The sequence below is a fragment of the Nelumbo nucifera genome, chromosome 3 (genome assembly GCF_055504915.1).
Source record: "Nelumbo nucifera cultivar China Antique chromosome 3, China Antique-T2T, whole genome shotgun sequence".
In the NCBI taxonomy this organism is placed as follows: domain Eukaryota; kingdom Viridiplantae; phylum Streptophyta; class Magnoliopsida; order Proteales; family Nelumbonaceae; genus Nelumbo; species Nelumbo nucifera.
Window position 1 is genome coordinate 34,095,518 of NC_142651.1, and position 27,297 is coordinate 34,122,814.

The 27,297-nt window shown below is 37.8% G+C and overlaps 1 protein-coding gene across 9 annotated transcripts in view; it reads right to left on the minus strand.

The window, feature by feature from the left end:
• The window catches only part of LOC104592374 (ENHANCER OF AG-4 protein 2-like), an 81,990-nt gene that overhangs the window by 23,766 nt on the left and 30,927 nt on the right, over positions 1 to 27,297 (minus strand). For 5 of the 9 annotated variants that reach the window (XM_010251749.2, XM_088900621.1, XM_088900623.1 and 2 more), the window contains one exon: positions 15,287 to 15,630. In XM_010251749.2, the coding sequence (XP_010250051.1) occupies positions 15,608 to 15,630 (23 nt within the window). In that variant the 3' untranslated portion in view covers positions 15,287 to 15,607. Of the gene's footprint in view, positions 1 to 8,793; positions 9,171 to 10,066; positions 12,653 to 15,286; positions 15,631 to 27,297 lie in introns of those variants that run through there. The other 4 variants (XR_016083875.1, XR_016083877.1, XR_016083874.1 and 1 more) reach the window with 3 other exon arrangements.

A 27,297-nucleotide genomic window follows, 5' to 3' on the forward strand; every position in this document is an offset into this window, starting at 1 on the left:
ACAACACCAGCTGCTTTGTAGTAATTAAGGTAATTAGGCTTTAAGAGTATTCACTAATGCAGTAGCCTGAAAGTTAATGCGGCTATAAGCAAGCCAAATTGAAAGAAAATATAACCATATAGATAACTTTGCATACAGATTGGTCTTTAAAAAGAAGAAATAAGGTAAAAATCCTTTGAGCCATAACGACATGAATGGTTGATAAAACCGCCTGAAAAGGGGAATGTTTAGTTTGAATTTTAACTTATCCAAAAAGGTTCTTGTACTGAAATGGCTTATGTTCATAAGAAGTGAGAAATCCCTGGGGAAAAACTTGGAAAATGATAGGATCCAAATTGCTGACATTGATGCACGAATAAGTTGCACTGCTGCCAATGCTGTAACCCACGAACAGGGAGCCTGCTCCCTCCATAACATTCCCAAGAGAAGAGAATGTCCATAGACCAGATAATGATAACCATAAGCGAAAATTCTCTTGCTTCCTACCCCATAAAAGGTACACACTAGAAAGTTGCACTACTGCCAATGCTGTAACCCACAAACAGGGAGCCTGCTCCCTCCATAACATTCCAAAGAGAAGAAAATGTCTATAGACCAGTTATTGATAACCATAAGTGAAAACTCTCGCTTCCTACTCCATAAAAGGTACATACTAGAAGTAGCAATTGGGTTGTTCGTCTAACACATGCTGTACTTGCAACTTATGGCACAACAAGGACACCAGATTGCCAAGGTAAAATGATATTTTCTTCGAACTGCTCAATCTTTGCCATGGAGAAGACTATTTTCTTAAACAGAAACAATAAAGATGGTGTATAACCAAAAAAACAGCCAAAACTAGATCCAAAGGGAAACGGGATAGTTATAGAGATACACACAGAGAAAGGTTTACAAGCTTACATTTTCTGATAAAAAGGTTAAATGGAAAAAAAAAAGAAGCCCACCTTAGAATTATCTTTTTCCTTCCAATCATAAGGTAGCAACCATATTATGAGCCAAAAAGAAAGTGACAGTTTGAAACTTTTCCTAAGATTATGGAGCATACTATCAAGAATACGAGTGGAAAAATTAAAAGGACCTTCTGACTACTACCACAAACCCACTTTCAGGGATGCTAGAGGTATGTTGATAAGACAGGGTATCTGGGGCAATTTTTGGAAAAATTGGACAAGGTCAAAAGCAGATGGTTGCTGCTTTGGTCCACCTAGGGCAATTTCAAGACAATCCACTTCTTTCATGAGAGAAAAGGGAATTCCAGAATGATGCAGGAGCTGAAGAGTCAAAATTGGAATTTTATGATATTTTATGTATTTCTGTATTTTAGGACAGTAGGGTATTTTTGTCATTTTTCAATTTTATGTGGGGTCCAATGATAGGGTTTAATTTGCATAGTTATAGTTTGTTTATGTTTACAATTTCAGAGTCATTGCATAACTAGGATTACAGTTATTGAGTCTTCTTTGAATTGAAATAGGATATGACAACTTAGTTTGAATCCTACTCAGTGTTTTAAAAGTGCAAGGCGCAAAAAATTAAAAAAAGTGCTAAAAAATCAAAAAAAAAATGTCAGAAAAATTAAAAAAAATGCCAAAAAATTCAAAAAAAATAAAAAAATATTAAACATAATATTAATAAAAAATATAAACTAAAATTTTAAAATAATGTTCTAAAAAACCTATTATCTAAAATTAAAATACATAAACATAAGATGTAAAGCATATTCAAATGAGAATTTAAAAATAAAATCAAACATACAAAACATTTTCAAGCATGTAAAACCTCTAATTTCTTTCTTCACTCAATTGCAGTACTTCACATAGCTAAAGTAATGTAAAACATATTACATTCCTGATTCTACGAGCCGGCTTTGTGCCACGCCCCTCAAGGCCAGCCCAAACAAGCCCACGTTAGGTCTTAAATTCTTAGTTTTCACACAAAACTAAGCCCAAACAAGCCCACATTAGGCGCATACCCCGAAATGCGCCTCACCTGTGCGCCTAGGCGCGCCTTTTAAATCACTGGTCCTACTACGATAATTGAGTCAAATAGTTAAGACTCCTAGGACTATTATGAGTTTAGAGTCATTAAATATTTATGGACATTTTACACAAAGGCAATGAAGTTTATTGAGTTTTCTTCAGCTTATGCTAGCTATGGTGAGTGATTCTAGGTATTTTCTCTCTTCTTTCTCTCCCTATTATCTCTCTTATTCTTTCAAGAAACCATTACAGCCATCAACAGCCATAAAATTCTAATCCAAGAAGACCATTCACATTCTCTAAGGACTAGAACTGAGCTGGTCCTACATCAGTTGGTATCAGAGCTAATGGTTTATTCACCATGTTCTCACAAAAGTGACTGATTCTACAGGCCTAGGGTATCTCCTAAACAATCGTGCAGGTCTAGAATCAATGATGATTGGGTTTCTGAACCATATGAAGGGTCCTTGGTTGACTTATTTGAGAAGATGGTGGAAGAAAACAGATCTAATAATGTTCCGCAAGGATTCTTTGATTGGGTTGCTGAACTAGAAGAACATTTTGATTGGCATGATATGTTTGATAAACAAAGGATTAGATTTGCATGCATGAAGCTGATGGGTCATGCTAAAGTATGGTGGAGAACTCTTGAGCAACGACTAGAAAATATTGGTGATGATTCAATTAGTACATGGGCACAGATGAAGAGGTGTTTGCAAGAGAAGTACATCCCATTAGATTTCCATGATGATCTATATATGGAATTGACTAATTTCGAGCAAAAGAAGAAGCAGCAGGTTACAACAAAGAACTTGAAGTCAATGGGAAGAAGGTACAAAGTTGAAAAGAAAGTAGATGATTCCTTGCAAGTTGATGGACATCCTAGAGCTGAAGTTGAGGATGAAGCTAACGAAGAAGAATTTCAAGCTTTAGGAATTGTAGATATTAAAAATCAAGAGGGTGCAGGCCAAGGAAAAACAGAAATTGCTGAAGTTTCCAATACCCACGATCAGCTTGAGGTTAATGATCAAGAAGAAATAGAAGTGGAGCAAGCTAAAGAAATTCAGGTACAAGATACAAATTTGTTGATTGTAGTAGATACCAGTAAGGAAGTAAGTAACTTTACCTTTCAAGTTCAATTAGAACCCATTCAAGAATTACAACCTGACATAGCACAAGTTCCACCAACATCAACAATGGAAGGAGTCCTAGAGATGTTGAAGAACCAAGGATAGCAGAACACATAGAGATGGTGATTCCTAAGCTAGAGGTTGAAGGAAAATTTCCAAAAGTTGCAGTTGAGAGTTTGGATAAGTGAGGGGAAGATTCACCACAACCGCTGCTTGATGAATCAAGTGTTCAAGAAACTAATGTTATTGGTGATTTGACAAAGATGGTTATGGAGGGCAATGTTTCAGAATTACATTTCTTTCAAGATCCTTTTCTACTCCCTTTGTAATTGGGGCATATCAACTTTTCATCCTCAAGTTCTTCAAAACTCGAAGACGAGTTTTTTTCAACTGGGGGAGAATGATGCAGGAGATGAAGAGTCAAAATTGGAACTTTATGATATTTTATGTATTTCTGTATTTTTTTAACAGTTGGGGTATTTTTGTCATTTTGCAATTTTATGTGGGGTCCAATGATAGGGTTTAATTTGTGTAGTTATAGTTTATTTATGTTTGAAATTTCAAGTCATTGCATAAGTAGGATTACAATTATTGAGTCTTCTTTGAATTGAAATAGGATATGACAACTTAGTAGTCCTACTAAGATAATTGAGTCTAATAGTTTGACTCCTAAGACCATTATGAGTCTAACAGTTTGACTCCTAGGATTATTATGCGTTTAGAGTCTATAAATATGTATGGACGTTTTACACGAAGGCAATGAAGTTTATTGAGTTTTCTTCAGCTTATGCTAGCTATGGTGTGTGATTCCCATGCCTTAGAGTGATTCTAGGCACCCTGTGAGTGATTCCAGGTATTTTCTCTCTTCTCTCTCCCTATTATCTCTCTTATTCCTTCAAGAAACCATTACAGCCCTCAACAGCCATAAAAATCTGATCCAAGAAGACCATTCACATTCTCTAAGAACTAGAACTGAGCTGGTCCTACATCACAGAATCATATTGAGCAAGAGAGATTTTGTGGTTTTAGTCCATCTAACTAGTAGACCATCTACTCTTCATCACTGAGTACACTTGGTTAACAATCAAGAGAACCCTGTTCCTGTGAGGTTTGACCACTTTCCTGGTTTCATCTAACTGGGAACAGAACTATCTAGCAACAAATCAAGAAATTCTCCCTAGGTCACTCTCAGACCACATGTCTAAGCCAGGCTGGTTTGAGGAGGACAATTTCAAGGATAAGATTCAAGCATGGTGAACTCTCTTGAGGTCAGCAGTGAGGTACACGTGAACAAGTTTCAAATGATAAACAGAAAAATTGATGCAAAAGAAATTGTCTAAATCTCCCCACAAGACAGAAAGATGATTGTCTCAAATAATTGCTGGATTTGCAAAAGGGAGCAAAGGCAGCTGTCAGAAAAGGAGTAATTGAAAGGGCAAACTCAATTTTTTTGATAAATTGACTCATAAAGAGGAAGTAGAAAGGAGAGAACATGCCAGAGTTAGTTGATTGAAGGAGGTGATGCAAAGAACACTCTTTCCTTCATGGCCAATGCCAAAGGTAGACAAAATGCAATAGAAACATTGCTGATAATGGGTGCCTAGTTGGAGAAGCAGAAGAGCTCAAAAAGGGCACCAGCCAGATTTTATGAAAATCACTACACAGAAGTTTGTAGAAGAACAACACTAAACGGACTTGATTTTGGGATACAGTCAGAGGCCAAAATGAAAGACCTTGAGAAGCCTTTCAGTGAGGAGAATGTTTGGGAAGTGCTTAATGACATGATTGTGACAACAACTCCGATTATAATAATTCTAAAATGCTCTCCAAGAATTGCTGGGATATTATAAAAGATGACATATTCACAGCTCTAGCCAGCTTATATACCAATTTTTCATCTGAAGAAGCCTGAATATCATCCTAAATTAGGCAGGGCTGTGGTCATTAAAGATTTCAGGCTGATCATTTGTCAGCAGTTCCTACAAAATTCTTGACAGTGTACCCATTGCAAATGAGCTAATTGATTCATAACTGATATTGGAATTCCCAATAGTTCTCTTCAAAATCAACCTAAAAAAGGGTTTTGACCTTGTAAACATGTTGAGTAGAATGAACTTTAGGCTTTGTTTGGTTTGTAGGAAGGGGATGAGAAAAATGGAATATTCCAAAAATATTCTTTTTTCTCTCATTTGTTTTGAGGGAAATAGGACGGGATGAGAAAAATGTGGGATGTCAGATCCCAAAATCGTGGATTCGGGGTCGCACCAAAACCGTGCGACCCCAGTGGAAAAATTTGAGAAACCACTGATACCATCAACGAAGAACAGAGGAGGGAACCAGCGACGACGAACAAAGGAGGGAGAGAATCAGTGCCTTCCCTGTTACCATCGATGATCTGCTACCTCTCCTTCCCTGTTCGAACCCAGAAGCAGAGCAGCTGCGACGGCACCCCCTCTCAGCCACTCCCTTCCTCCCTCTCTCTCTTCTTCTCTTTCTTCTTCTTCCATCTTTTGTTTTTCACCCAAAAAAAAGCATTGTTCATCGTCTTCTCGACAACAAACACAGGAAAAAAAAGCAACGGTGACCAGGATCATTTACCCTCTAGTACCTCTCTGTTCATCGTCTTTGCTTTCTGCCAACGAACTACTGTCGACGGCGACACTGTTCGCTTTCCAATAGTGACCAGCGGCATTGTTCATCATCTTCGCTTTCCGCCGGCAAACTATTGTTCATCTTCCTCTTGGTGAAATAGAGCACCCCACAACGGCTATACTTCATCATTCCTACCGTCTTCGGCAACCATTTCACTGGTTTTGACTAGTTTCTCCGATCATCAATTGTTTTCGATTCCCTCATTTTCCTTCTCTCTCTCTGATCGTCGCTGCAGTCACGGAGCTCTCTTCTTCACCTTACATGAATCCGGCGAAGAAGTAGCTCGTCACAATGCTTTTCCCATTATTTTCCCATATATAAAACCAAACAATGGAAGTGTAAATTTTTACACTTTTCCATCCCATCCCATCCCACCCAAATCTTCCCACAAACCAAACGGAGCCTTAGTCACAAATAGAGAAATTGGATAAAGGTGTGTATTTCCATTCCAAAATTCTTAGTTCTCATCATTGGTGCTTTGGTTGGCTTCAAGAATTCTTAGGGATCTGCAAAGGTGACTTTGTCACACTCACCACTACTATTCATTTGTGTGATGAAGGAATTTACCAAGATGACATCTAAAGCCACATGCAATGCTATCATGCATGCTTCAGCATATGGGCCGGCCTACACCCCCAATATTAGTCTTTACCAGTTCATGGATGACACCATCTTTTTGCCTCCACTCTGTGACACCATTCTCTCATCGCATTCTCCATTGGTAAGAAGTGATCTTGGGCTTGAGGATCAACCTGAGGTAAAGCTCATTAATTCCTCTTAGGTATAACCCCAGGGAACCATATGCACCTCCCCACATAGTTTTCAAGGCATCAAGGCAAGGTAGGCAACAAAGGGGCACCTAGTCAACTAAGCACCTAGGCATCATCCAAGGAAATTCCTTAGGTTCCATAGCAAGCAGTAACCATCTTTCACTAGTAATTGTCTATAATCTTCATAAAAAATGTATAAACATCAATTAGAACATAGAGAATCAAGACATTCATGAAAAAATGGAAGAAAGAAAACAAAAACAGAAAATAGAGGGGCTGCGGCCCTATTTTTATCCTAGGGAAAGAAGAAAATCAATGTGTTCATTGAATAAAACTGAGTTCTTCCCCGCATATCAGTTTAGGTTTGAAGTTTTCAAGGGTTCAAGACAGTTTATGTGTTGATTGAACCCTAACAAATAAAAAAGGAAAAAAAAAAACTAGTATTTTAACTCGCAAACTGAATAATTTACTTCTCCATAGGAGGAAAACCTACTTTACTAAAACAAAATCAAGCCTTCTCACTTATTCCCTCCTACTGTTCTCTATACCAACCAAGGTGGCTAAAAGGCTGGAAAAGATGCAGAGAGATTTCTTCTGGAAAGGTGGAAAGATGAACAGACATTTAACCTGGACAACTAGGCCAAAATCAGATATCCAAACGCAAAAAGTTGGCTAGGTCTTCAAAAGATTAAAGTGATCAATCCCACTTTATTGAGCAAGTAGCTACCGAGGTTTGGTACAGAAGAAGATGGTGTTGCCAACTAGTAGCAGCAAGTATGGTTTCTGGGATGGAAATTTGGACCAGGGACTGGTGACTGCCCCCCCCCCTAGGGCTACACAATGTGGAAAGGAATTCAGAAAACACATTCCAACTTGGGAGGGTTTTTCCTGCAACATTCAGAGCTCAAATTCTGGCTTGATAGTTGGTGCGGGGATAGACCACTAGCCAGCATATTCTGAAACCTGTTTGCTATAACAGAAAACAAAGAGGTGATGATAGCTCAACAGTATGATATAGAGGGCAACAATATTGTGGGGCAAATTCAGATGCAATCTCCAGGACTGGGAAATTGAATATCTGGCAAACCATTTTTGCATCCTTCAGACTCACAACCAAAGAGTACGTGCTGACAATTGTATGGTCTGCAAAAGGGGCATGGCCGGTCTTTACCCAGTCAAATCTTTTGCAAGACACTTGGCCCCCTTCACGTCTTCTTCCTTCCTGTGTGAGACTGTTTGGGCACCTGGGCTTCCTCCAAAAAGTGCCCTTTGTAGCTTGGACTGTGGTTCTAGGGAAGTTCATCATCAAAGATAAGCTACTCAGACAAGGTTTTAGAGCTTCCAAATGCAAACTGGGTAAGCCTTGAATTAGACAATCATCTTTTCATCCATTATCCACTCAAATCTAAATTGTGTGTTCATTTTCTTCAGTACCTCAACATAAGCTGTGCTTCCTAAGGGCCCATCTAGGAGGGCTAAGCTGAAGATTCGTTCAGCTGCTTTTAAGTGCTCCAGATAAGCTATTTAAAGATGTTGAAGTGGAAATCCTTCAAATGATGACTCAGCTGATTTGGGCTCTCCCGATTTTTCACCAGGCATAGCTTATAGGTTGTACATACAGGGCCCACCTTGGAAATCCAGAAGCTGCTTCACTCTAGCCCTCCCAAACAGTCACTAGACTACTCTGAACTTGACTAAAAATCCTTCTCAGCTGGCAGGTTAATGGGCAGAGCAAGAGGGACAAGGTAGCTTGGTTATTGGAATTAGCAGCCATCTTTTGGACTATTCGATTGAAAAGAAGCTTAGAGTATATTTGTAATATTTCCTCTCTCAATTAATAATTTTTTTCTGCTGTTGATAAAAAAAAAAGCAAAGCTTAGAGTACACGAAAATATCAAGTCTCAAGATGATAAAATTCTTGGGAAAACTGTGACAAAGGCTTTATCTTGGTTCTTGGTGTGCAGAGGGGCAAGGTAGCTTGGTCTTTTCCTTTTTACACACCCTCACTGTATGGTGGCAGCTTCCTCCACACTTTACCTTTACTCGATAAAAAAGAAACAAAAAAAAAGAAGCTATCGAGAATAAAACTTAAGCCTATTTCTAACACCAGATGTGAATCATATTTTTGTCATTTATTTGCAGAAGATTGTGTTCTGCTTTCAGGGTTCACTCTGTGCCCCATCCAATACTCCAATAGGATATGCAAGACAATGGAACTGTTTTTTTTTTATGAATAACTGATTACTTCATTGAATTTAAAGGAAAGCGTACAAGAGAAAGTGAGAGAGAGACAAGCTCTCTTATCTCTCCCCTTTAACTTTAGTTATAATTACAATTACATTTGTGCCCAAAATGTTTGAATTCTCCCGACCCCTTGCTTGGCTAGCGCAGCAGCCATTGAATTAGCTGTTCTTTTCACCCACTGTATTCTCAGTTCCATGTCCTTTGTGATCCATCTGAATTTTTCTTCTCATTATTATATTTCCACATCCTACTTTCCTCATCCAGTAGCCAATCCACTACCAGTTTGGAATCCCCTTCAATGATTAGCTTTCTAGCATTCATGGTTCTAGCCCTTGGCACCACTTCCATAACTGCCATTACTTCCGCTCTTAGTGAATCTCCTTCACCTGCTGGGCCTGATTCAAAAAGAAAAGGAAAAAAAAAAAGATATTGAAGTTATCGATCAGTAAAAAATACATTGCAAACTAAGCCTGGGAAATACCGCAGCATCCTATTCCCCCAAGAACCTAGCACCAAAAGTACATTTTCCTATACCAAAAAAAAGGAGGGAATAACTAACTTGCCAGCAAGAACAAATAGATGTAATCTTTACCCTCTACCCCCCCCCCCCTCTCACATGTTACACAAACCATTAGGCTCCCAAAAGCAAAGCCTAATCAACTTCAACAAAAACATCAAACCTGTTGATTGAGAAACAATTGCCAAATTAATGTGGATACTATTCCTGTGCATCGTTAAAAAAACATTGGGGACATATACATTAGGTACTACGTCCATGACTCAACGTTATTACACCAGCTCTTATATAATGCTAGATACGTGCTTACACCAGCTCTAAAGCCACATTCAGGACAATTTCTTTTGAAGAAATTAAAGAACAAATAATTTATCTCCATTCTTCTAAAGCCACATTCAGGACAATCTTGTATGTCCTTTAATACATAATTAGGAAATTTAACGAAGATATCAGCTGCTAGTAATGTCGACTGTGAAAAGAAGCGGTTGCACCATTAGAAACTCTGCAGGCCCCAAAAAGTAAAATATTTTATTTCATTTCTGGCACATGATAGGATCATATAAGTGCAACATTTGCATAGTATTCATGACACTTGTTTGATGTGCTCCCAACTTTTAAAGCAAGTGTGCTTCAGTGCTGGAATTACTGTGGAAACCAAATAAAAAAAAAAGGTATTTCCCTTTACCATTTCCCATTCCAGACTACTATACAGGCCCTTCAATTGTTTCTCACCAAAAAAAAAGAACCTGACAAGCTGTCGCAAGCATTGCTTACCATATTGTAGGCACTTGGAAGGTTTCAAAAGATTGGAATAACTTGTGTTTTAAACAACAACCACCAATAACCAGATCCTATAAGAAAATCTCAACAAATCATGTGTAAGGCTATAAAGTTAGTTAAATATATTTGAAAAATCTAAAGTGAGCAGGTATGCCCAAAACTTAAGAGCCAAACTCCTCATTGGGCGGTCAGGTTGAAACTTAGTATTGATGAATCAGTTTATAGGTCGCCATCACAAGTTGGTGCAAGAGTTTTGAGAGCAATGCTACCCAGATATAGTAAGGATATTGCTGCACAAATTATTGGATATCAAATTTACACTAAAAATTGAAGAATCTGACACAACACCAAGGAGTAGTGGATGAGTTCAGAATGCAAGCTGGAAGGAGAACCAATGCTGAAGCAGAAACTAGTGAAGTACAGTAAGGCCTGAAGAATAAATACTGAAACATATAATTAAGCATACCCCTAAACTATAATGGTTTATAGCAATGGACCTTTCAAAGACTGTTAGTATTTACTATTAATCAGAGAGGACTACATGATGTAAATCCAGAGATTATATCAGGATATATATAAAGTATAAAATATGTGTAGAGAAGCCACTATCATAGTTGACCATCCTTTTAAAAGAACTAGAAACCAAAAGCCAGATATGTTGTGGATATATGGTTTTTTTACAATGGATAAAGGATTGATTACTTGGAACCAATGGAAAAGATGAACTCCATTAGTGTTCTAATCTAATGTACTTGGCAGCATCTTTTTTTTTTATGAATGAATAGTAGTCTATTAAATAGAGATAGAAATAGTACAAGCATGAAGCACCCTAAGAGGAGGCACGAGGTGTTACCTCCCCTTAAAGGTGGTTCCAAACCCAACTCTTTTCAGATTGCAGTTACAAATTATCCAAAAACAGAGAATCCCTTGAAGCCCCTTGAAAGCTAAAGAATCTGCCAAAGCATTTGCTGATCTACTAACCCACTGAAAGCTAACTGACATGGTTCTCGTAAGCCATTTGACTTTTTTGATGACGTCCCTATATCCCCAAACAACAGTTTCTGGGTCTGACATCCATCCCACTATGCACTATCACCTTAGAGTCTCCTTCAACTATCAAATTAGTCACTCCAAGTTGGTTGGAAATCTGTAGTCCTTGTACCACAGCTAATATCTCAGCCCTTGTAGTGTCTCCATAACCCATGGACCACAGCTAATAAGATACTTGACAGCATCTTATTCATGGGCATGATATCAGTAGGATGTGAATAATGCTTTATTAAATTACTTAAATAAAGTGTACATGAATCTTCTTTCCGGTATTTGTACTACTGATGAGAAGAGGTAGAGTTTGTAGGCTTCAGCAGTCCTTGTATGGACTCAAGAAGTCACTTGGACTCTGGCTTGTCGGATTTTGGAGTGATCTGGCATGTATGGTTTTCTATAGGCTTAGCCTAACCACACTTCATTTATTATAAGGGCTCCTTGCTTACTGCTCTCATAGTTTATGTTAAGATGTTGTGGTGACAGGGAATGATGCGGCTAGAATTCAACAGTTAAAACAGTTTCGCAGCAAAAAGTTTGAAACAAAAGCCTAGGCGATTTCAGATATTTCCTTAGCGAAGTTTTAGGACTCAATATGGTAATTCATCTCTTAGAGGAAATATGTAATAGACATACTACAGGATACAGGAAAGCTGGGTGTTAAACCTGTTGAACACCTAATAGATACTAATAAAAGGGTGACGGCTACTAAAGGACAGCTTCTTGAAGACAAGGAATGATTAGTTGAGAGATTGTTCAACTTGTGCATAATTCATCTAGGCATTTCTCATGTATCAGTGTCACAAGCCAGTATATGCACTCGTCAAAAGAAACACATGCTGAAGCAGAAGAGAGAAATCTTGCACTACCTTAAAGGGCAGCCAGGTCGAGATATATTGTTCTCTAGCCATGGCCATTTGAGAATAGAGGTGTACTGATGTTGATTGGGCCGGATCTATAAATGACAGAAGGGATAAGAAATGATCTAAGAACATGTAATTGATAGAAATATGGCTCTTGAAAGAGCAAAACTGTCAAACAAGATTGGTGTAGCAGACCCCAAACAGTGTTTTAAAAGCACAAAGGGCATTTTGCACCCAAGGGACAAGGTGCAAGGCAAGGCACGCACCGCGCCAAAGCAAAGGCGCAAAAAATATCAAAAAAGGCCAAAAAGTTAAAAATGCAAAAAATGCTAGAATGCAAAAAATAAATATTAAATATTAAATTAATTAAAGATACACTCAATTTTTAAAATAAATGTTTTATAAAAGAACATTATCTCAAATTAAAATACATAAACATAACACAGAAACCATATTCAAAATAAAAATTTAAAAACAAAACCAAACATAAAATATAGAACATATCCAAACATCAAAAACTTTCAATTTCAATATTCTTTTCCCAACTGCAAAATTACAAATAGCTAACAAGATGTTAAACATTTTGCACTCTTGATTCTGCAAGCCACCTTCGTACCAAGTCCGTAAAGGCAAGCCCAAACAAGTCCATGTTAGGATCTTCAATGCTTAATGCCTACAAAAATTGAACTTATAATTTTAATATCTTTTCAAAATATCTTTTATTAGGATGAATGAATGAACAACATTATCAAATTGGGTGTTCTTGGAGCTTCAGTGAGTGACCAAACTGGAGCGGGATTATAATGAGATCATAATCTCTATGCACTATTGAAATCCAAAGTTGGGGATTCATTTAAGATACGATCGTGTAACTTATTCAAGAACTTCATTTGAACTTTTTCATTAGACCACCCCAATTTGTATGAGATTCCCTAATGATGATTGGGTGGGGGAATATGATGCTCTGTCAATTTGTTAGTGATGCCAAGCCTTTTATACTGTAGAATATGTCTAACGTAGTAGTAGGAGTAATTATTAGCTTATTTCAGCAAAGTGGAATTATTAACAAATGTTATTGGGCCATAGACCTATTCTAGTCTTTTATAGGTCTTTTATTACTGCCACCACACTAGGGCACTTTTTGTAATTTTACACATATTTCTAGCAATTATATAAAAGAGTGCAAGGCATATTATGACCTCCACGATCTGATTTTATCTTCTCTCTTCTCTTCCTTTTCTTATTCTTCTCTCTTTAATATTGTTTTCTTTAAGTAGCAGATTTTATACTTTTATTTATTTTTTGATTAATTGTTTCTGAATTATTCAACATGAGAATGAACACCTCAGTCCGACAAGCTAGAATATCAAAGGAATTCTCTAACAGATCAAATTACAAGAGAAGGGAAAACCAGATAAATTGTATTTGGAGCTTGCCTTTCTTGGGTTGGCTACAAGAACTTTTTATGATTGTACCTCCTAGCCCAGAAATTTTTCTCTTGGAGAAGCATAACTATGAAAACATAACTTGATTACTTTTTGCTTTCAATAGATGTTTTATGCTCTGCTACTGATTAAAAACTCACTTCAATATACTTACAGACACAGTTACCAAAATTTTAAGATTTCAAAATGGTACACAATTAAATTCAATCAAGCTACATAAATTAATCTAGGACACAGTTTTATACTTTGTGTTTTTACTTTTTGTTCTTTTACAAAGGGTTTTGCTTTAAAGCCTTTACAGGCCAGGTTACATTGGGTTGAGGTGAGCCCTAATCCAACCCAATGACTTCAGGTTGAGATGAGATAGGTTCGGACTTGGATTGGATCAGGTTTCCCAATAAACACATCAACCACAACCAAACCCAAATTTAAGTTAGATTCATATCATTCAACCCAGTGATTTAAAAGGTGTGCTTAGGCGCACAAAGCAGTTTCAAAAGGCGTGCACCTGGTGCGCCTTGCAGTTCAGCCCAAGCTTGCGTCTTTTCAAAATTTGTGCCTTTTTGTTCATTTTTAATTTTGCAGCTAGGCTGGGCGTTTCGCCCCCAAAACCCCAACCAAGCTCCTTGAGACAAGCCAAAATAAATCCATGTTAGGATTTTAAATTCTTAATATAATCCCTACAAAAAATGATTCTATAAATTTAATTGTCTTTTAAAAACATATTTCATTAGGATGAATGAATGAACAATGTTAGCAAATAGGAGATTAAGAATGAAAGATGTTTGACATCATATTAGCTATTCGAAATAATGCAATTGAGAAAGAAATAAAGAAATTGAAAGTTTGACATGCTTGAATATGTTTTATATGCTATTTTTAAATTATGTTTACACTTTCACATTGAATATTTTTATATGTTATGTATATGCATTTTAATTTTAGCCAATAGGCTTTTTAAAACATTTAGTTTAAACTTAAAGTTTATCTTTTTCAATTATTGCTATTTTTCATATTTTCTTAATTAATTTTGATTTTTATATTTTTTGCATTTTTTTTTAATTTTGTGCATTGCTCCAAAAAGGTGTGTGTCTTGCCTTGCGTTTTTAAAACACTGATTCAACCCTAACCTTAACCTGAACTTCAACTTACACAACCCAACCAGACTTGTTCAGGTTGTGTTCGAGCCAAACCAGCCCCAGTTGCATCATTAAGTACTACAGTAAGACTTATTTGGTTATTTAAAACCTATTTAAAGAACTTCATTAGTTTACTTTCCATCACATGTATGTGAAAGTGTCATTCTTCATTCAAGTGAAAATTGATTATATCTTAAGATTCAATGTACAAGTGGCAAGTTCTAACATATTAAATGCACATAAGCTGGATGTGAGCTAAAATGGGGTAAAATCATTTTCAAATATATACTAAGTGTTCAGCACATGTACTTTTAATTGTTAGATAAAAGTCTTAAAAACAGTAAAAATCATACGCTTTAGAACATCATTCAATCTTCTTTACAGCTTATGATACGATTAGGATTTTCACAAAATTGCTTACAGCCAAGCACTTGGAACAGAGTTTTAGAAGGTAATTGGGATAAGTCAGTCAATCGCGTCAGACTGAACTGCCTGAATTAAGTAACACAGTGAAGGCTCATAAATATTAAACCACCAAAAACATTAACAAATTTTATTTATCATTCATATATTTAGTAGACAAGGTAGGTTAAATTAGCATAACATCAGGTCTAGCTGAGTCTAAAGAGAGGAAAGTCCATCAAAATGGGTTGCTTTACTAATGAATCAAACTGGATTACTGCAAGGTTTCAATTACCATAAAGTATTTAAAACACAAGCATGTTATGTGAATACTTCACAACCAAAGCAGGACACAGCCAAATCTATATGGTTGTCAGAGCTTCAAATAAATTTCCTTCTATTGTATGAACATTATAATTACAAAAGAACCAGTTTGCTAGATTAGCCAAAACACGGGCTTACACTCAAAAGCAAAAGCCTGTGGGATGCAGCTGTCAGGAAAAATTACAATATACAGAGTTCTGCCAAGGATTTGCGCCAGATCTCAACACTCTTTAGCTGTTTCTGGTTGTTAGAAAGTCATCCAGAAGCTAAAATCGCCTTTTGGAGCAGCAAAGGATGTGAAATTTTCACTTCAATATATTATCGTCCAGATGTCCACTTCACTGAATACAAATATTGACAAATTTAGAATTAATCATCTCAATACAAGAAAGAATATAAAGAAAGTAATGGAATATGACTCTTTACTTCTCAAAAGAAGAATATAAAGAAAGTATCCTTATCAGAAGGTCATTACAAGTCATTCATGGAAGGTACAAGATAAGTAATCATAGGAAGAGTGCTTTCAGTGTGCTGTTTTTATTTATTATTTGCTTGGCATGGTAATGTGTCCTCCATGATTATAGACTTTGGTGTGTTTCATCATATGTTGAGTATTTCTTCAATATTCTTAATAGTTATATTACAGTCTGGGTAAGGTGTCTTTGGTAGATGTCTCACTTTTTTTTGTTAGTTAACCAAATGATTGCATTAAAAAAGAGAAATTTGGAAGACTACAGGCTTGCAAACCAAGCTAACCCCAAAAACAATTTAAGAGTACAGATTAGCCCAAAATAGCTACTCCCTATTCATCACTTGCTTAGCAAATGTGTCTGCCAAAGCATTTGCAGACCCGTTAACCCACTTGAATGTGGTCTCTACCTCAATTGCTATCCTTGTAATCTCCCTTATGGCATGTATTAACACCTAGGGGCCATCACTTTGTTTAGTTGACCATCCCACCACCAGCAATGGATCACCCTCAACATCTATATGCTTCTAATTCAACTGTCTTGCAAGCTTTAATCCCAGTAGAAAGGTTAAAATTTCATCAGTAAACAATCTGTTACTCCAATAGGACCAGATTAGAGTGCCAGTAGTACTCCCCTACAGTCTCTGAAGGAACCCCCTACAACCGAGGGGCCAGGATGAATGCAAGAACTTCCATCAAAATTTAATTTAATTTCTGTTGTAGCTAGAAGGAGGCCACATCACCTGCACAGCTGATTACAAAGTAGAAGAAGCTGCTATTACTCCCCATCCTCAAAAAAGGTCATCCATAGAATACTCATTGAACAACTCCAAAGACTTAATGAATTATTTTCACTTGAATTCCTTGAATTAGGTCATATACTGATTTACTTTGACCTTTTGAATAACATGATATTCTATTCTTCCCTAACTGACCATAAAACCACAGCTCTCAAGGCTCTCCACATTCTTTCCTCTTTTCTTGGGCAAGGGAAGGAAACCCAATGTTTTAAAAAATGCAAGGCAGAAAAAACTGCAGAGGGCATTTTGCACCCAAGGTTCAAGGCAAAGCACATACATTTTTGAACTAAGCTTTTCAAAATGCCTATTAGCTCAAATTAAAATGTGTAACCATAAAACATAAAACATTTTTTATCAGCATAACATATAAAACATATTCAAAGAGAAATATAAAACATATTCAAGTATGTCAAATATGTTTCATTCCAAATTCTACGAGCTGCCTCTCTACCAACCCCTCATGGCAAGCCCAAACAAAAATATCTTTTATTATGAAGAATGAATGAACAACAATAGCAAATAGGGTGGTTCTACTCCACTCCAATTCGCTTGCTTTACTTGCTCAACGAAGCCCCGAAACCCCCCCCCCCCCCAATGTTGTTCTTTCATTCTTCCTGATAAAGGATACATAAAAGATAATTAAAATTATAAAACCATTTTTTGTAGGTATTAAGAATTTAAGACATTAACATGGATTTGCTTGGGCTTGTCTCAAGGACCTCGGTAGAAAGGCAGATCATAGAATTATGAATGAAATATGTTTAACATCATATTACCTATTGAAAATAGTGCACTTAGAAAAGAAATAAAGAAATTGAAAGTCAACATACTTAAATATGTTTTATAATGCTAAGTTTGATTTTATTGTTTGCATTTTCACTTTGGATATGTTTTATATGTTATGGTTATGAATTTTAATTTAAGCTAACAAGCATTTAAAATATCTAGTATAAAATTAATGTTTGCATTTTCAATTAATATTGTTTTTAATTTTTTTTCTTAATCTATTTCGAATTTTTGCAATTTTTCTTCTTTTTTTTGAAATTTTGTGCCTTGCTACAAAAAGGTGTGTGCCTCGGGAGCAAAATGCCCTTGGCGCTTTTTTTGCACCTTGCACTTTTAAAATACTGATCACACCCTTGTCATTTTAAATGAATTAAACATTTTCTAGTTCGGATTATAGAAAATTATTCCTTCTTAAATGTTTTATAGGGCTTTTTTCTATGATTAGGAAAGCAATCCTAGTGAGACTCGAACTCAGACTGTTAGATGTAGGATGTCAAACATGTTTAACAACGAGCTATATAATTACACTAAGGATTTAGGAAACGGCCTCCTTAGGCTTCTCTTTGTTTATTGACTATATTCATGAATACTGAATTTTTTGAGGCTTACCTACAAAATGCCATGATGCATGGTATTTTAAAAGCACAAGGTACAGAAAAACCGCAAAGGGATTTTGTGCACAAGGTGCACGCCTTTTTGAAGAAAGGCATAAATTCGAAAAAAAAAATGGAAAATGTAAACAATCAAAGTAAATCAAGAAAATATGAAAAATAGTATCAATAAAAAATGCAAACTTTATTTTTAAACTAAATGTTTTTGAACCTTCATCATGTGATATCCCATGTAGTCCATTGCCCCTTCAGTTTTTTTATTGGCCAAGGAAAATTTTATTGATATCACTTAATTCATGAATATTAGTACAAGCCTACAAGGTTGGAAGAATTCAAACAAATCAATTACAATTCTGCGCAGAAAAGTTGCTACCTAAAAACCCCTTGCTTTGCAAAGGAATCTGCCATCCCATTTGCAGTCTTCCACTCCTTTTTTTATCAACAACCACATAATTCATTAAAATAGGAAAAAAGTTACAGGGAAGGGGAGCTAAAGATACTTAACTCCCCAGAAAAGAAGTAAAACTGATTTAAACACTCAGACCCTCACAATTGAGCCCAAAACCCAGAATTTCTAAAAACTCCTTGCCTAGCCAATCCATCAGCAAGGAGTTAGCATTTCTTCTAACCCAAGTACATTGGACTTCCACATCCTTAATCAGCCACTTGAATTTTATTTTCTCAATGCTGTAGCTCCACATCTTGGAAGCGTCTTCTTTCAGCCAATTCATAACAATCACAGAATCTCCTTCTATAAGCAGTTTCTTGACTTGAATTTCTTTGGCCCTTTGTACCCCTTCCAACACTGCTAACACCTCAGCCCTCAAGGAGTCTCCCACTCCAATTGGACATGAGAACATAGCTATTACATTACCTCTCTCATCCCTTAGGACCCCCCCAATACCCGAAGGCCCTGGATTCCCCATGCTACTGCCATCAAAATTTAGTTTGACAAAACCATGAGGTGGAGGGTTCCACATGAGATTCAAAGTCTTCTTCCTTGTAACTGAGCTAGCAACTTCTTTCCACTTTCTTAGCATATCATTTGTTGAAAAATCTGTCCACTCCTCCTAACCCATTTGAATGTAATTCACGTTTCGATAGCAAGGCAATAGATTTCCCTTAGAATATAACTGTAGGCATTGTATGCCCCTACGCCTAGAGAGTTGTCATTTGCATTTCCTTTGCCCCTTCAGTTTCTCCAGATAATTTTTGTCCTCATGTGAATTTCATCAGAGAACCTAAAAGATCTCCTTTTTCTTTTCTATTCCTCACCAGAGGCTACCGATGATACCACTGCCATAAGTATCATACAAAAAAATCAGGTATTCTTATGGTTTATTGTGGATCAGATCTGTCAATGAGTTGATATTCCATCCATTGCATGTATTGATTGATTCAGTTATTGATTTTCATATAGACTGTTGTTTATTCGAGTCAATTAAAATACATTTCTTTTTGTGATGTTCGATGATATTTAAATCTAAACATGTTTGTTTTGCAGGATAAGTACATTAAGATAGTTAATTCTCTTTACTGATGGATTAATTAGGGTTTTGATTTGATTCAGTTTGATCTGGATATAATTGTTTTAAGAAATTTCCTCAAAGTGGTGATTAAAAGTTAATTTTTGTGAAATCGTACGAGACAATTATTCATTTGTCCTGTATTTATTTCTGAAGAATTAAATCTGTTGATTTGATTGTTTTTCCTCTATTATTTGTTTCAGACACATGGCTGATAATTCAGTAACTTTCTATTCTGTGAGAACACATTTTGAACTACTACCTCCCTCCTAACTCAATACTCCTTCCATTTCTTGGGGGTTCTTTATCTTCATTGAAACACCAAGGATTTTCTGGAAAAACAGTCAAGTGCAAGTTCTGAAAATTTAAAGAACAGTCAAGGCATTTTTGTCCATTATTTTTTTCCATCAATCTTAATGATTACATGCTTTAACAAAGTATATTTAAGTAGTTTTGGAAACCACAGGGTATATTTAAGTGCTTTAGTGAAACCAGAGTATATTTAAGAAATTTGCCATAAAACATATTCAAGCACTCAACAATTCAAGTATGTCAAACTTTCAAACTATTTCTTGCTTTCCCAATCGTATTATTTAAAATAGCTGATATGATGTCAAATATCGTTCCTAATTCAACGAGCCACCTCTGTACCAAGTCCCTTGAGGCAAGCCCAAACAGGTACATGTTAGGGTCTCAAATTCTTAATCTATACAAAAAATATGGCTTTATAATTTTAATTGCAGTTCCTTGTCTTTTAAAAATGTCTTTTTAATAAGCATGAATGAACAACATTAGCAAAAACAGGTTCTCGAAGCTTTGGTGAGCATGCAAGACGCAAGGTCCACCAGTGACATCATAAAGAAGTGCAAAATTTAACCAAGGCCGCAAGGCACATTATTAGGTGCACACCTTTTCAAAGGGACAGGATCACAAGGCATCAAGGTGAGGCTATGGGACAAAGGACACCTTGTTACCTAAATACCTAGTCACTAACGCTGGCGCCTAGGCAATGGGTTTGTTTAAATAAAAACCATGAATCCTAGGGTAATTCCCTAGGTTCCAATAGAAACCAGCAAGAGCAACCGTCTTTCACTAGTAATTATTTATAGTTTTCTTAAACAAGCATAAGCTTCATATTAAAACATAGAAAATCAACAGATTCATGAGAACAAAAGGAAAAAAAGAAAAGAAAATGCAGAAAATAGAGGAGTTGACCTCTGGCTTTGTCTTATTAAAAGAAAAAGTGGAATAAGAAGAAGAAGAAGAATATGTTGTTTGGACAAGAATAGACCAAAATGTGTGTGGAACCCTAACAAATAAGAAGATAATAAAAAGAAAGGTTCGACTACAATACCAGAAAGACATGATACCAAATAATTGACAACCATTCAACCAGTATCATAAAAGAAGTGACAAATCAGGTGGTATTCATCAAAATTCACGGGGGAGCTTTGATTGGTCAAAGCTCTTCCGGTATCATTGAGTTTTCTTTTTTTTTTTTGATGAATGGTATCATTGAGTTTCCCTAAAAAGAAACTAGTATTTAAACCCACAAAAAGGAAAATGTAATTTAATACCATCTATTTTATTATAAACTCAAAAGCTAGTATTGTGTACTCTCTTTTTTCTTTTTTAACAAATTTTATTTCTATTACCAAACATATACATATATATAATAATGCCATGTACAAAATAGCTAGGCTCTTAAGTGAGGCAACCCTCCATGTGCACCTCATTGCCTAGGCACTGCCCTGACAATTATGGCATGGAGTTCAAATCCATGCATCTTCACTTTGTTCTATAACAATGATTTTCTTTACAAAACCCAAACAGATAAATGAAAGCTGAACTTCAAAAAGCCACTTGGTTCAATAATGGTTTATTGGAATTTGCACTAAAAAAAAATGAACACTAGGAATATGAAAACCCATTGAAGTTGCTGGGTCATGACTCGAACAGTCTACCCGCCCATTCCAGTCTAGCACCATCTGAGTTTGAGAACATTTCTTCTGGATCAATACTTAACTTGCCACCAAAAGCTTCTTCGTTCTTTTATATCTCTTTAGAAGACTTACCCAGTATGATTAGGTAAATCATATGAAGCTTAGCAATGAGTCCAGGCATCAAATGTTTTTTTTTTTTTTTTGAGAAAAGTTAACAATTTTATTGAAGAAAGGAGAGGTACACAAGAGTGTGTACAAATACAAAAGAGGGGCGAGACCCCTGAGAATTACACAGGAGGGCAGGAATCACAGTACAGAGACTCTAGAATAGCTCCTAATTTTGCTAGACCATCTGCCATTACATTTAGTTCCCTTGGGATCCAGGTTAGAGAAACATTCAAAGGAGCCAGGAGGTCCCTTGCCTCTGATAGGAAGTGACTAAGTCTCCAAGGTCCAGTTTCCTATTCTTCCAACCATCTTATAGTATTGGCTGAGTCACCTTCAATTGAGAAGCTTTGGATATCCAGTTTGCTGACTAGGCGAATCCCTGTTAGAGCCGCTAACACTTCTGCCTTTGTTGAGTCAGTTATCCCAATCAGACCACTAAAAACCCAGCATGTCTGGCCATTCTCATCTCTTAGAATTCCTCCAATGCCGGCAGCTCTGGGGTTACCATAAGCACTTCCATCAAAGCTGAGAGTCCAGATTCCTTCCCTTCTAACTAAAGGAGCTCTGGTAGAGAGTGGGGTAGGAGGGGAAGAAACCAGGAAGTAATATGTGTTTCTGCTAAGATCATTGAGACTAACTCCTGTAACCTCCTCTAAACTAGAGACCCACAAGTTGAAGTAGTGGTTGATGTGGCTGATCAGTTCAGTTCACCTTTAGTTTTGGACCTATTTTCAAACAGCCGATTGTTTCTTTCCTCCCAAATTGCCAAAAGAACAGCGTGCAGTATTATCAACCAATAGGTCTTACCTCTCTTGCTCAGACCTATTCCCTGCCACTGAGAAATCAGATCCTGCAGATGTTTAGGAGCCACCCAACTGAAGCCGACTAACTGAAGAAAGAAGTTCCAGATGTTGCTAGCTACCTAGCAGTGTATGAAGAGGTTGTCTGTTGTCTCTCCTTCACATAAGCATAGTGTACAGGCGTGAGGGGAGATATAAAGTCTTCCAAGATTTTTCTTCTGCAATAACACAAGTGTTCACTCGCTGCAGACAAGCCTCCCAAACAAAGAAACTCACTCTTGAGGGTATAACCTTGCACCAGATCTTCTTGTGAGGGAAATCACTGTCTTGAGTATCTACAACCAGAGCTTCGAAGAAAGACTTGGATGAGAACTCACCTCTAGGGTGGGGTTTCCAGACTCAGGAATCTTGGGAATTTGGGGAGATGTAGGCTTCACTAAGAGAAAGAAGGAGTTCAGTTAGCTCACTGATCTCCGGATCCCTTAAGGGTCTTCTGAAGTTCAGGTTTAGGTTTCTTTCTTTGTTGGGTATGGGAAGGCACTAGGAGATGGTTGCACCCTATTTATAGTAAGGTTGTAGAGCCTGGGATACAGATCTGCTAATGTTGAGTTGCTCCACCACAAATCCGTCCAGAATTTTATTCTATTACTGTTACCTACCTTGTATCTAATGAAAGAAAAAAAGAGGTTGTGAATAGCAGAAATACCTTTCCAGGGATTAGAGAGAGCTGATCGGTTTGATCAGAGATTGCAGTCCCAACCATTTGCATTCAACCCATATTTGCTGGTGATGATAGTTGCCCAGAGAGAATTTGATCCCGTGGGGAATCTCCACAGCCATTTTCCAAGAAGGGCATTGTTTTTCTCTTTTAAATGCCAGATTCCTAATCCTCCAGCCTCTTTTGGTTTACAGACCCGATTCCAATTAACTAGATGCCCTTTCTTGACACCTCCACCTTCCCAAAGGAAATCTCTTTGGATTTTCTCGATCTGTGATCTGATTCTTGCAGGGATCTGAAAAACTGATAGGAAATAGACAGGCATGTTCGCAAGGGAGGCCTAGTGATTCTACCCCCTTTTGATAGGTAGCAGCTTTTCCAAGTAGCTAACTTCTTTTCACACTTTTCCACCACAAGTTCCCAAAAGCTTGAATTTTTTGGGTTACCTCCTAGTGGCATGCCCAAATAAGAAAGGGGGAGATTTTCCACTCGACAATTCAGAGTTTCCTTGAAACTTTCCATCAGGGACACTTTAATTTGCTTTATTGCCGCTAGGTTGCTCTTAGCGTAATTTACCTTCAGCCCTGATACTAGTTCAAAACACTGAAGCACTCTTTTCACATTTGAAATGTTCTCCAAATTGGCTTCTAGGAATAAGATGACATCATCAGCAAAGAGGAGGTGGGAAACATTTATGGCATCTCTTTTGACCTCAAAACCTTTGATCAAATTGAGGTTTTTAGCTTTCTCCATAAGCTGGCTGAAAACATCCATTACCATTGTAAAGAGGAATGGGGAGAGGGGACATCCCTGCCGTAGCCTTTAGACTCTCCATTGATCATGATCGAGAACCAGGTAGAACTAATAAAGCCTTTCATCCACTGCAGCCATTTTGAACCAAAACCCTTCAAGTTTAGAATCTGGAGCAGGCAATCCCAATCAACCTTATCATAAGCTTTTTCAAGGTCTAGTTTCACTAAAAGGCCCTTCCTTCCACTCTTCCTTCTCTCTTCTACGACTTCATTTGCAATTAGGGTGCTATCTACAATTTGTCTTCCTTTCACAAAAGCAAACTGGGTTTGAGAAACCAACTCTTTTAGGACTTCTCTGAGTCGTTTTGCCAACACCTTTGCCATTATTTTGTACACACTCCCTACTAGACTTATTGGCCTGTAGTCTTTTACTTCCAAGATACCATTTTTCTTTGGAATGAGGCATATGAAAATGGAGTTAATTCCTTTATTAATCACCCCCGTGGAGTGGAATTCTTTAAAGACCTCCAAAAGGTCCTCTTTTACTACCTCCCAACAGATCTGGAAGAAGAAGATCGGGAACCCATCAGGCCCAGGTGCTCTATCTCCATCCATATCAAAGACTGCTTCTCTAATTTCTTGCTCTTCAAATTCCCTTTCAAGCCAAGTTCTCGTCTTCTGCTAGAGTCGGCCCTTCCCAGTTTCTTAAGTTAAAGCACCTAGCCCTTTCCTTGGAGTAAAGAGATTTGAAGTGGTTTAGAAAAGTCTCAGTGATCTCCTCTACATCTTCCACTTCCCTCTGGTCCACCTTAATTTTTGAGATGAGATTCTTTCTACGCCTACCCGATGCATAGTTGTGGAAGAATTTTGTGGTGTTGTCTCCTTCCTTTAACCATCTGACCCTTGACCTTTGCCTCCAAAAAATTTATTCTTTTCAGATTACCTTTTCCCACAAACTCCTTAGAGCATCTTTACTGCTTCTTCCATCTCCATCCAGGTCTCCTGATTGCTCTTTTTTGTCCAACTCTTCCAGCTCCATGAGGATGGCATTTTTTTTTCTTTTGTGAATGATTTGAACTCTTCTCTCACCCAGTACTTCAGTTTTCTTTTCAAGAATTTCAGCTTTTGCAGCAATTTGTACCCTGCCTTCAGCTTTACATTCAAAGCCAGGGTGTTTTCCTTTCAAAGCCAGATCTGTTCTCAAGACTAGAGGCCAGTGGTCTGAAGTACAACGACATCTGATTTCTTGGAGGAGATTTGGAAAATTCTCTGCCCAGTCTGAGGAAACCAGAAACCTATCTAGTCTGCAGCTTATTGGATTCTCTTGAAGGTTTGACCAAGTGAACTGTCCGTTGTGGAAAGGAAGGTCACAAAGGTTGTTCCTCGAAATAAAACTGGAGAATCCTCTGATGCTTCTAGTTGTAGCTCTTCTGTTGGAGTTTTCTTGAGGGAACCTTGTTACGTTGAAAACACCTCCTAGAACCCAAGGGATTCCGTCAAACTCGTGGAGAGCATCCAATTCCTCCCAAAAACTTTGCCTGTCTGAAGGTGCATTAGGCCCGTAAACTCCTGTCAGAATCCAATTGAATCCATCAGACTTATTAGTGAAAAGGACAGAGATTGAGTACTTTCCTCTGTCTATTTCAGTACCAGAAACCTCCTCTTCATTCCATGCTAGGATGATTCCCCCTGAGGCACCTAAAGCTGGAAGAGAGACCCATTTCTTGCCACGGATTCCCCAAATTGCTCTCAGAAGCTTCCTATCCACTTCTTTTTTTGTTTCTTGAAGGATGACAATATCTGGTTTTTCTCTTCTCAGGGATTCCTTTACCAAACTTCTTTTTAGTTGGCCTCCCAACCCTCTGACATTCCAGCTTAATAATTTCATTGAGCTTCTATCGCTGATTTTCCCTTAACCGCCCTAGGCCTTGTTTTTTGATCTGACATTCCCCATTGAAGTCTCCTTAACTCCCTTTTTGAGGTCCTTTTGCCTATGGTCACAAATTCAGCCTTCTGCTCTGCTTCTTCCCCTTTTTTTGCTTATCCCCAATTTCCTGGCCATTTCAGTAACTTCTCTTCCCGGATTGTTGTCCCGTCTATGTCTATCAAAACTGAGCTACCTTTCCTCTGACTTTTTGTGGGTTCTTGGGTTAATGCATGGTTGGGAGAGGTCTCCGTTCAAACCTGAAACACAAAGGGAAGAAGTAAAATGAGAACCCAGATTTGGAGAAGGCAAAGAATGAAAGACAGGCGAGGTATGGGAGGGAGAAAAAGAAACTCTAGTTCGAAGGCTAGATTCTCGTCTTCCATCTCTCTCTAGGCTTGTTGGTTCATAATTTGCTCCATATTCAGGGTGAACGAGGAGTGTCTGTTTGAGGATATCCACGCTGCCCCATGCTTCCTTTCCAGAAAACAGAGCTTTAGCCCTTGAGAACGCCACCTCCCTGGGGTCTGGTTCAGTCTCTGTTTCACAGGGACTTGCCTCTTCTTCATATTCGGATTCGTCTGCCTCGAGTGGAGAGGATGAGCTTGGCTCTTCTGAAAACCTCCCTGTTATGTTTTCCTGAACTTGGGGGAGTTTCAGGCATCGGCTCGGTGAGAGAAGATGGGGTCTAAGGTGGGCTTGGGCCTGGCAGAACTTCTTTCGATCTTAACAGATGGGCTTTGGGGGAGGTTCTGCCCAACACTTGCTTCTGACATGGGTCTGTTAAATGAGGCCTATTTGGGGGCCGGCCCAGATTTTGGTTTAAAATTGAATTTTGAAAATTCAAGTCGAGAGGGGGTTGACCTGCCTTGCTTTTTCGGCTCCTTTTTTTATAGAGCCTAGAAGAAGCTTTTTTAGGTAACTCTTTAGGTTTCTCCATAAGGGCTTTTTCTACTGGTTTCCTTCCTTCTAGCTTACGAAAGAGCCCCACAAAGGCTTTTGTTCCTGCAGAGTCTTCAGCTCCTATTTTGGGAAGGGGGAGGTGAGTTGACTCAGCAGGTTGGGGAGGAGACTCGGTCATCTTCTCCACTTCAACTGAGAGGTAGAACCAGATTCCGCGCTCTAACAGAGGAATGGAGCGGGGAATCGCATGAACTCTGCGACTTCTAACCTTTATACGCACAAAACTCAAGGCTGAAAGATCTTTAGTTTTCCTGTCGATTTCCTCTAAGCCACTGCACAAGCTTCCGATTAGGATGAAGAGCTCCTCAGTCCAGAGATGGTAGGGCAGCCCGTGGATTTTTAGCCAGCCGTTAAAGACTAAGGAGTCTGGAGAGGCGTTGCTTACAGGAACCCACCGTTACAGAGCTATCGGTTTTCCATGCCAGAACTTTCATTTTGTCACTCCCCTCTAGCGCCCACTCTCATTTTCCCTACAATTCACTTTTAGGGAATCAAACCCAAGTAAAACTGATTACAAGCAATTGCTTATTTAGTTGGAATCCACTTAA